The sequence below is a fragment of the Aedes aegypti genome, chromosome 3 (assembly GCF_002204515.2).
Source record: "Aedes aegypti strain LVP_AGWG chromosome 3, AaegL5.0 Primary Assembly, whole genome shotgun sequence".
Lineage (NCBI taxonomy): Eukaryota > Metazoa > Arthropoda > Insecta > Diptera > Culicidae > Aedes > Aedes aegypti.
Window position 1 is genome coordinate 409,409,375 of NC_035109.1, and position 11,880 is coordinate 409,421,254.

Below are 11,880 nucleotides of genomic sequence, written 5' to 3' on the forward strand. Positions count from 1 at the left end.
TATTATATTTTTGTTGAAAAAAGAACGGAAAGAAATCCATAGCCAGTGATGCATTTCGAACTGAACGCGAGCCAAAAATGAACGGAACGCGAGCCAAATTTGCACGAGAACGCAGTAGACGGTGAACTCCCGAGCATGAGCCAGCCGTTGCTCAAGAACGGCTCGTTCAGATCACAATTAAGATCTGAGCTCTTATGTGAGAAATAACAGGTTGAACGCCGTGAAGTTACTTGAATACAAAAATCATACTGCCTAAGATGCTTTCAACATCAAAAACATAACTTTGGCATAAATTTCGTTGGTGTATTAGCCAGAATCGATTGGGTTCAATTTTTGGCTCGCACGGGTTCATATTTTTGAACTGAACAATGTTCAAGCCTACTTGATCTCTGCGTTCAACAAAGTGAACTGGAACGCAAACTGAACGCGTTCAAATGCATCACTGTCCATAGCTATGTGGTGTAAGGTATCCCAGAGTTATTTGAAGCATGGGAAATCCCGTTTGAGTTGAGCATTTCAGCTCTGTCTCAAATGAGCGCAACATCTCCTCATCTTTTAGTGTCGACAGAAAACATACAATTCAATTGATACAATTTAACTTAATACTATACATATATTTGACTCATTTTAAATAATTGGCAGTCTGGGTTATGCTGGCTTATTGAATGGCTATACTCGGCTTATTGAGCTTGATTAAAAATTATGGATTAGTCGTAGTGCCGTAAAGTCCCGTAATTCTGCGCAGATCCTAATTTCATGCATTTTGGAAAACTAATATCAAATTGAGAAAAGGTAGGTTTTTGTAAAACTATGAAGTTTGGTCACCACAAGCCGACATCAAAATGGACAAATGTCTAAATTTTCTACAGATTCGGAAAATTTTGGACAAAATGCACGGAATTAAGTAAGCGCAGAATTGGGCACTTAACGTGCCCAAGTGACATAAGTTATTAATCAAATGCTGTTTTTCCATACAAAATGCCCGTTTGGGGTGCTGTATCTCAGCTTCTGATAGTCCGAATTGGCTGAAATTTTAATGACGAGCTTGAATTTTTGCCTGTAAGGGAATTATTACATTGCAGTCATTTTACATTGAGTTTCAGAGGATTGTTCAAAGACAAAAGTAAGTAACCGAGAGACTTTTTTATTTAATTCTAAAACGGTAAGTTGTGGGTTGTTGGTCTGTTCCACAAAGTTGTTCAATTTCAGAAGTCACACAAATTTGCAGAACACACCAAATTTCCACGACTTATCGTTTTCGAATTATTTTAAAAAGTCTCTCGGTTACTTACTTTTGTCTTTGAACAAACCTCTGTAACTTTATGTAACATGACTGCAATGTAATAATTCCCTTACAGGCAAAATTTCAAGTCATTTGTAGTTCGTCATCCAAATTTCAGCCATTTCGGACTACCAGAAGCTGGGATACAGCACCCTAAACTTGGGCATTTTGTATGGAAAAACAGCATTTGGTTACTAACTTATGTCACTGACTGTATGTATTTTGTAGTGGGAGATCCCCCAGTACCGCACCCAATATCGGACAAAGTCGAAAAATTGACAAATCATGGGCAAAATCGTTAAAAAGTTGACGTATCGTCTTAAATATTTGATTTGATATTATATATTGGCTTTTCTCGGTGACAACAGACAAAAACAGCATATTTTGCGTTACGCGTTTCGGCTTACTTCACTTCAGCCCTCATCAGACGCCTAAAATTACATTTATTTAACAGTGACATATTTTTTCTTATTTTGAGTTTTGAGAAAAATATGCTGTTTTTGTCTGTTGTCACCGAGAAAAGCCAATGTATAATATCAAATAGAAGTTCACGGTGATCAATTCAACCAAATTCTTAAATTTGAGTCTAATTTGTAATTATCTTTAATATGGCAAAATAGTATCGATCACGCAAGCATGATTGAATATAATCATAGTTTGTAAGTTCGTCGATCATGGTATCGAACATGCAATAAAAATAAGAAGAATAAACATTCACAACAACATCGTAAAATTGAAGTAAAACTGAAAAATCTTCGTGTAAATATTGCTAATGAATTGAACTGGTTATGAAATACTATTGCTGGAGTAAAAACATTCGATGCATTATAAATTAACAGAAATCGAGCCATTTCCAGATTGGGTCCGGTGTTGGAAGCCACATATTATGGTTGGTCGATTTGGTACTAGTAGAATACATCATGAAAATTTAATGTCCAATTTAATATTTATATTTTCAAATTTATTTTTGTACGCTACAAAAATGATAATATTTATCATAAATGGGTAGCAAGATCACATTAAATCAATCTTCTTGAATTATGAATTTAGTAGCCCTAATGTCCGGTGCTGTGGGATCTCCCCTTATTTTCCAACAATCTTTATAGTATACCTATAGGTATATTAGATACAAATATTTTTTTGTTTTACTGCACTTCGATAGTAAACTTAGTTTTCAATTTAATTTCACAAATTCAAAACGAAAGCATGGCACGAGCGTGTCGCTTAGTTGTCCAACCGAACCTGGATTATCTTTTGCCAAAGTTTGCTTTTCGTCCATTTATGTTATTTTTTATTTGTAACTATTTTCACCAATTTGAAAATTTAAATTGATTAAGATAATTGATCCAGTGGTAGCGCGTATTCAATGGGTTGAGTGGTTTATAGCTTGTTATAGGAAATTTTAATTTTTGTGTGTTTTTCTAACATGGCCCTTGTTGAACTGAAATGAATATGTAAAAAATCTTGTAAACTAGCAAGGCAATATTAGAAAACAATTAAAATTCTTAACTTTTTTGCTGCTTTGCACCAGTAATAGTGGTGCGTTCATGTTAGTGGGTCTTAATGGAAAGTCAATGTAAATCACTATTATACGAACAGAGATGAGCAAATACCACTATTACTGTAACATGCTCCAGTAATAGATAAAGTGTTGTTTTTTAAAGATTAAATAATTTTATTATTCTAACAATATTTTTTACGTGAAATAGAATAGTAAAACTTTCGAATGATGAATATGAAAAACAAGCTTCCGTTATTTTTTGGCGATTGATAATTCTGTAACCCGTTACTATGTTCCCTTAGTGGACAGTCCCCTATAGTCGCACTAGAGGCTTTTTACGGCCGTTTTGCTATACATCTTTTCAAACCATTTTTTGACATGAAGGTCAGGAGCTATTTATCTAATTACCATTGATACACAGCTTAATTTTGTTCAAAAAATGATCGAAATAATTAGTTTTGCTTAAAATTTGAGCTCCCTTGCGCCTACAGTAAACCTATTGTTCCTATAGTAGCACTACTGAGATAAACTATTTTTTATTATACAAAATAATTGATGAATTAAGGACTTTTTTACATCAAGCGAAAGCTTTTGATCTACACTTTGTAGGAAAAATTTAATTTTTTTTGAAAAAATACGGTTTTGATAAGTATTTTGCCAACGCCGTTATACTAGTGCTACTATAGGAACAGAAATTAGAAATAGTGCTACTATAGGCACATGTATTCCTATAGTGGCACATGCGATAATAAATACAAACATATAAGTTTTCGTAGTTTTCATATTTTTTCCACAGAACCAAGATAAAAAGCTTTCAGATGATGTAAAAATAATGATACTTCACAAGTAAATTCGTTTGTTTATTCATGTTTTATACAAATGTTTGATTCATAACAACAATAAATGAGCAAATACAATTACAAAATACTGGGTGAAAATAATATTTAAAACAATAAGAAATAAATAATCAGTATCAAAACAACAATCAACAATCCACCAGCATCGAGTAATATTAAATATTAAATACGTTTTGGCATCGGAGGTGGGGGTGGTTTCTTCACAAAATAACCTGGTTCACCCATATAAGGACCGGGTTTGCTGGCGTGAACAGTCCGAAGAGTGGGCACATTGACTAGCCGTAGATTTGGTTCAGCGCACATATTGCGACAGCCTCTTACATCCAGTGTCCGCAGTGCTTTACAATGAATCGCAATATAGTCCAAACTAAAAGTAAAAATATTAATTATTTTAGCATTTTCTGAATAGGCACTTCATTTCACAACACATTGCACCTGAAATCTGAAAGTTGGAAACATCGTTCAAGAGACAAAGTCTGCAGGCGTCTTAAATGAATGGCGATCATTTCAATTGCTTTATCATTTACGTTATGACATTCGCTTAAGTCCACAACTTCAAGGGATGGACAGTTTTGCACTAATGATTTTATGCCCACCCCAGATATTTGCTGACATTTTGCCAAGCTTATTTCTTTCAATTCCGTTAACTTGAAAGCATACATCAAAGAAATATCTGATAACTTATTGCACTGAGATAGCCGTAGCACTCGCAATCCTTTAAGACGATCGATAGAGTATCCAGTACTAGCATCATCTTTGTGGAATTCGTTTTGTTGACATATCTCCATCATAGCTCTTTTCCGCAACGCATCATTAACGATCTCTTGCTCTGCCTTACTACGAAGAGAAATTCTAAAAGGCTCTTCTGATATATTGCCTGTTGGTGGCCGATTACAAATCGGTGGCATCTGATCAATTTCGTCACTAGCAGAACTACTAGGTGTTACAGGTTGGACTACCGTTGTCTTGTTTATTTCGAAATCTTGAACTTTTTGCAACATTCCTACACCAGTCATAGCACTATCTGATATCTGTAACGAAATGCATGAATGAAAAAAAAACATTCATAGATGAGTTCATCACTTGTACAGGATTACTTACCTTATCACAGCAATCTAGGTTCAGATGTCTCAACCATATTAAATTTTTGAATATCATTTGCAAGCAAAGATCTGACACTGAATGAAAGCAGTAACTCAGATCAAGCACTCGTAACGAAGGAAAGCATTGTGCAATTTTTGTTACCGAGCTCTCGCATAGATTTAGTGCGCTGACATAAAGTTCGAGTAACATGGGATTCAACTTGGAAGCGATACCTTTAATAATACCTTGTCCCGTTACAGATTCACATTCAGAAATGTCCAACACTTGAAGTTTTTCCAATCGTACTATTTCTGTTATTCCAAGATCCGTCAAGGCCCGACAGCGCCGAACTTTCAGTGAAACTAGGTTCGGCAAATGATGACAAATTTTATGCAAACAAGAGTCTGTAAACCGTACTGATTTCGAAAAATCCAGATGTTGAAGCGTAGTTTTAGCCTGAGCTAGGGCCGTTATACCAGGATTTGTTAACTGATCACATGAATTCAAATCAAAGCTTTCAAGCCTTAGCGAACTAAAGCCAGCTAACACCTCAAGAGCATCGCCATCGATCAGAGTAGAACTGAAATTTAATTTCTTCAATTTATGAGCTTGACGTTCGATAAATTGCGCAATATAATAAAATGTCAAAACATTCTCTGAAGCATCATCTGGGCAACCAGGATAAAATTTGCGGTAGAGCCCTTTGTGAAATGAAATAGAACAACTGGTTAGATCTAAATCTTCCAAGTTTGGCATCAATAATACTATGCGTTTAAACAAAGCATCAGATAGGTAGCGGTTGAAGCCTAAGCTGAGCTTGGTAACATTTTCCAATGTACTAGCTAATATTTGTTGATCTGGTCCAGGTTCAAATAATCTTCCTGACATTAATAATTCTCTACAACCTTCCACTCTTAAAGTACGTAGATTAGGTACCATCATTAACATACAGATGAACGTTTTTTCTCGAATGTCACAAACTTTAAAGTTGAGTTCGTGAATATATGAACCAAATCGGGAAAAAAATTGCTCGGTTTCATTGAAATCCACTTGAGTGAAAGAAATATTCTGAAAGTTTCGAATGCTTTTCAACAGGTAAACTACTGGGCTGGAAGTGTCGTTGAAATGGGTTTTGTAAAAATTGAGACAAACATCGTTGATAAAGTGCTGGTATTGTGTCGCTTCCAGCCATCGTTTGCAGGTCAGCCCTACAGCAAATCTATCTCCTGGGTTCAGATATCCAAATATTTTGACCAAGATCTGTAATTTGAACAAAGAAACGACGAAATAAAATCACAAAGACGGATAATTGTCGTGTACATAATAACCGTGACGTGCTAAATAGCTATATCAAATATTTACAGTAGATAAGATAATTCTTCCTTGCCTACACGAAAGCTTGTGATCAACTTTTCGTGTACATACTTTTCTTTATACAAAATTATGGGTCACTGTCTTCTGATCAATAACCAACATTTCGCGAAGTAAACAGGTCACGAGATCATTATGAACAATATATCTCTACTTACCTCCATTGGCAAATCACTATATTTGGGCCCAAAATCGTCTATAAAATATTGCTCCATTTCAATAGCTAATTTGTGTTTGACGCTTGATGTATGGTAACGTAATGGACACTTGACTTTTGCAAATTATTTCTCACGGAATCAGGAAAGCTGATACGTGCGAATGTAACAATTATCGATTCCCGACTATTGCGTTTATCAAAATAGCAGCATCGGTATCGATGACAGCTGAGACTTTCAACTCTATGATACACATTCTAGGCGAGAGTCATATATACATGCTACATCTCCTCTGCTTTATACACGCAAATATGGTGGGAGCGAAGTGATAAATATAAGTTAAGATTGTATTTGTCGTTATCGCATGTAGCTAAGTTTGTTCTATGAAGTGAAGGAATCAAAACAAAAAACGAAATAACAGATGTTAATCGTATTATGTGTTCATTTGAATCGTTTATACTATATAAAATATAAGTCCTTATAATTTTTTTATTTTCAACTATTCAAGATCTTTGCGCGTTAACACAAATTAGATGTTAGTAATTCTAGGTTGCACGAGAAATAATTGCAGAATCCTAATTTAAATGAGCAGTAAATAATCAATAAAAAATGTTTACAGATAATTCTTATATCATTGAAATCCTGGACCATATAAAAATTACAATTTTATCTTTGTCAATTCCAAGTCACATTTTAACGACTTCGCATAAAACAAGTTCTGTGTGTATTTATGCACAATATTTAAAAAATATATTTATGATTTTTTTAATTTGTTCCACGATCAATTTATGTTTAATATGAGGCAATGAATTTTTAGATAAAAAAGACACTATAATCTATAATAAACCGCCTTTTGACAGATTATAGTGAGTATATTGAGTATTTCATATACCACTTACTTCTTCAGTCGCATTCACATCCACTCCACCGTGGATGTACCGTCGATGGGGGTGACAATGGGTCTAGGGGGTGAGATTGGGTCAAAACGGAAAATTATGATTTATGTAATATATCAGCTAATAATGCTGATATCGCTAGAAATAATTATTCATATGTTGGGGAACATATTATTACACATAATTCATCACATTATACATTTTTAAAATTAGTAATTTTTATTTACTATATCAATAAACTTGTATGTTGAAACTAGATAAAATTTACAGCTTTAAATTTCTACTGTGCAAAGTATAACGCATTTACTTTAACCTCTATCGTTGTATTAGTAGAAGGTTGAAGTATTTTCCGGAATCTAATTGATTTTTCCACAAAAAAATTATTTTTTTCGGTACGGTGTCTAAAACATTGAACATGGGGGTGAGATTGGGTCAAGCAAGAACGATAGTAAATTAAATTGCAAGACTACTTTTTTAACATTTAACGGTGCCGGGTGTTCTCATTCCTCATTAAGATGTGTTTATTCTTTCTAAATACAGCATCTCTGAAACATCAAACAAGTCTACTTGAGGATTACGTGCATCGAGTAACAATGCAACAAATTTTGACAACTTCTCAAACCAGCAACTGTGTTTCGTGCGCAGCAACATCGTAAAATTTTATCAATTGTTTTTTTTTTAATAAATTTAATTATTTATTAGTGTTTTCATATTACAGAAACATCTCACGAAAGTACGAATGAGTTGGATCGCTTAAATACCGGTACTATGAAGTCAAGATCTGCCTGAAATATATTGATCGAGGAATGTCGCACCGAAATATAACTATTTGCGAGGGTTTAAAATAATCAGTACACCTCTGGGAAAACTGAAAAGGTTTAATGGCAATGGGGATGAGACTTTGAAGATAATTTGAGGGAAACAAACAAGAAAATTTATGTAAACATGACGATAAATGTTGGGTCTCATATATTTTCTCATAGCCTTTTTAAATTTTCTGGTATAATCGTTCTTTTAAGTGGGTTTATCATACTTGTGAAATATCGTATGTCATCAATATTATCGTATGTCATCAATATTTTTCAGCTGTTAATGGTTTTGCAATCATATTCTCAAAAATAAGTTATTTCAATAATAGTGACCCAATGTCACCCCCTCTATGGGGTGAGATTGTGTCATTTTTCATTCACTTGTAGTGCCGCTGTGAATAAATATTTTTCAATAATTTTTTGAACAGTTGTTAATGTACCATCAAAGTACATACACACCAAATTTGAAGTTTATTGGAGCGAAATTGCGATAGTTATTCAATAAACAAATCGTACATATGCCTTTTTGACCCATTGTCACCCCCAACGACGGTACCTTATTTTATCAATGAAACCATAATTTGTAAAAATTACATAGATAAAATAAATAGATGGAAACGATTTTCAGCATACCACAAAATGCAAACAAATTACGTGAGTTCTTTCTTCCCTGTGTTATGCATATTCATAAAAAAAATTAACAAGGTTAAAGAATATTTGGCGCAAAATCGTTTATAGAACGGTGACAACAACAATTTCTTCGCAAAACTTTCATTGTATACTAGTGGTCCCGGCAAACTTTGTCTTGCTACTTAATGGCTGTTGTAAAACGTCATATGATTCCCCATACAAAATGAAACATTGGTCTTCTCCCGTTTTTTTCTGATTATTCCGGAGACTTTCCCAAACTTGTTCATCGCACTATCATGTCGCATTTGTTGTCGAGTGCAACCGAGAAAAACTTACTTCGAGTCATTCACGCGTTCTCAAGCCATTTTGTGACATACAAACACCACTCCATATTTATTTATATAGATAAATTAATTGCGGGGGTTTTCTTAACCGGATGTAACTTTCATAATCATCGATAGAGTGTCAATATTTCAATTGATATTCGTTGACATACTTTAAATGAAACCACTACTAATAGGAAGGTATAAAAACGTAATGTAAAAAATCAGTGGGAAGTTGTTGACCATATGTGTGTGATCCAACTAATATCCACTGTGACAGTATACATTATGGCAGTTATATTGTGGAAAAAAATCTGCACCGCTTAATTTACCAAATTGCTTTTTCAATCAAAATTGCAGATAGGATTTAGAAGGAGATAGCTCTATAGCAAATCCAGTGACCCATTTCTGATGATTGTTATTCCGCTGTATTAATGAGCAATAGCCTCTCTTTATGCTCATGCTTTTTGCAGTTCCCTTTCTAGGGCGCTGTTTGAACCCATAGTGGTATGGAACTACATGCTCTCATTCCGCTTATGCGAATTTCCAACAAAGGTGGTAAAATGAAAACCGCGCCTCTTACGAAGGAAAAACTAATTTTGTCACGCACAGACGATCTAGAGCAGTGATTCCCAAAGTGGGCGAATTCGACCCCCTGGGAGCGATTTTCAGGTCCAGGGGGGCGAAAATTTGTATAACTGAATTTGGGGGGCGAAACTGCTAGAAAGGGGGCGAAAGTGAAAAACAAAAATAGATTAAAAGTTTGTAAGAGACAATCATATTTTAATGATAGCATATACATCTGAGGAAGAATTTATTTGACCCCTAATTATTTCATTGGTTCATTACCTCTAAACGCGTTAATGGTTTTTGCCAATATATAATATTGAATGCATTTTGAAAGCAGAAAGTATGTGAGAACTTTTGGCGATGTTTGAAATTTATTTCCAAGTCCAAAGTGAAGTTTGTTGGTTTTTTGTTAGGGGATCTTTAGAATAAGGCAGCTTAAATTTCTATTATTTCTCACGCATTTGTTAAACTACTCATTTTGATATTTTGTTGACACGTATACTAATCAGTATTTATAGTACAAATCATAAAAACAATTATATGACTTTGGTGGACAAAAATCGAGTGCCATTGAAAAATTACTGAATGTCATACACGTAAATCACCCTATTAAAAATAGGCCAGAGCGACTTAAAATTTCATGGATCAAAGCTTGAAAAAAACTCTAAATTGAACGTAATATTTCAGTGAAAGAAAAGTTGCAAAAAGTTTGAGTTTACTGATTTTTTATATTTTGTATATAGATTGGACTATTTCCAGAACAGAGAAAATGTATTACCAAAATTCCGTAAATTTGATTTCAACAATTTGAGAAACATTTGAAAAGAAAACAAAAATGCAGAACGTGAGCCGAAACTTTTTCGATGATAGCACATTAGCCAGGATAATAGATTTGTTGATACAAAAACAATAAAATGATAGATATTGCATGACTTTTTTATGGATACACAAGTAAATTAATAGAATAAGTAGAATAAATAAAGAAATAAATAAATAAATAGAATACACTCTTTTTGGGCTAATATTTCTTGTCAATGAAGAAAAATTAGTGATTCTTCATCCTACTGCACAAAAATATGTTACGAAAAGAGGATCAATTTTCTGCAATAACGCAAAGAGAGCAACGATGAAGAGACATCAATGAAAAAAAACAATGCTGAAATACTTAAATTTCATATCAGGGGGGCGATTCAAAAAAATATTGGTCTCAAGGGGGCGAAAGTCAAAAAAGTTGGGGAAACGCTGATCTAGAGCATAAATCGGAGTGTTCGGGTTAATACAGAGGTCAATTGAAGTGGAAATATCAACGAAAATTAAGATTTTAGAAAACCACGTTTGCAAATTAGTACTGACTTAACTTTTAGTTCGGAGGTCTTGAGGTTTTTAGTGACTTGAATATCGTTATGATATGATGTCAAATTTGATACTTTTAAATTTCTTTTTGAATGGATTACAATCCTTTATGGATATAATTTTGGATATGCAATGAAAATTTAAAAAAATATATGTTTTGCTCACGTATTTTGCATGATATGCATTTTATTACAAATAGCTGTTCATTTTACCCACATAGTGCAGGTAAAATGAACATTAGCATCGTTTTTTGCTAGCGATGAAAATACGTGAAAATTTAGCTATTTTAATCTGAATTTGTGTCGCTGCTATAGATAACATCCCTATTTATGATGTTGTGCGATAGAACTGTACAAATTCTTCGTTTATCTATCAGAAACAAGATGATATCCTTAAGGTGTTCGTTTTACCACTCTTCACCACCGATGCACAAGTTTGCGAATTTGACGTTTGACCGGTACTGAATTTACAGGTTTCCATGGTCACATAAATAACACGGCACCGCTTAAACGTCAAATAGTTAACCCGTGTATAGGTCACTAGTGCTGTTACACTGCTCACACTGCCGTGAATCGCAAGTCAGTCCCATCTGTAAAAAGTAAATCGACTTTGAAGTTTACAAACTCGTTTTCTATACGAATGTTAAAAAAATTCCATAAGATTTGAAAATTTTTCAATTTAAATGAAACTTTTACAATTTGCTTCTCATTTCCATATCTTTCTAAGAAAAATATAAAGATGACCTAAACATGATCCATTTTCCCGCATAAACCAGAACCGTACACCCACTATTCACCAAACTATCCACAACCATGAACGACAATATCTAGCCAGTTTCCTATAACATCTAAAATAACAATAAAGCAACACTACCGCAGACTGTTTCGACAGTTCGGTGAATGGTAAATGGACAAATAACAATGTGGGGAATAGGCGGTTAAGTTATGTAACCATTCAAAAACGCTGATTTTTCCGAACAAATTTTTGCGATTACAGTAAACCAAACTGTCGACATACCATCCATTTCGCACTTGATTTACTGTAAGGCAA

The 11,880-nt window shown here is 34.0% G+C and overlaps 1 protein-coding gene across 1 annotated transcript; it reads right to left on the minus strand.

Annotated features, from left to right (window-relative positions):
- Window positions 1-3,622: 3,622 nt before the first annotated feature.
- On the minus strand, window positions 3,623-6,519 carry LOC5573229 (F-box/LRR-repeat protein 15). The gene is made up of 4 exons (XM_001654375.2): window positions 6,253-6,519; window positions 4,742-5,983; window positions 4,076-4,671; window positions 3,623-4,007 (listed from the first exon to the last, which is right to left on the minus strand). The coding sequence occupies exons 1-4, from the start codon at window positions 6,307-6,309 to the stop codon at window positions 3,803-3,805; spliced, it is 2,100 nt and encodes a 699-aa protein (XP_001654425.1). The 5' UTR covers window positions 6,310-6,519; the 3' UTR covers window positions 3,623-3,802.
- Between the last annotated feature and the right edge of the window lie 5,361 nt (window positions 6,520-11,880).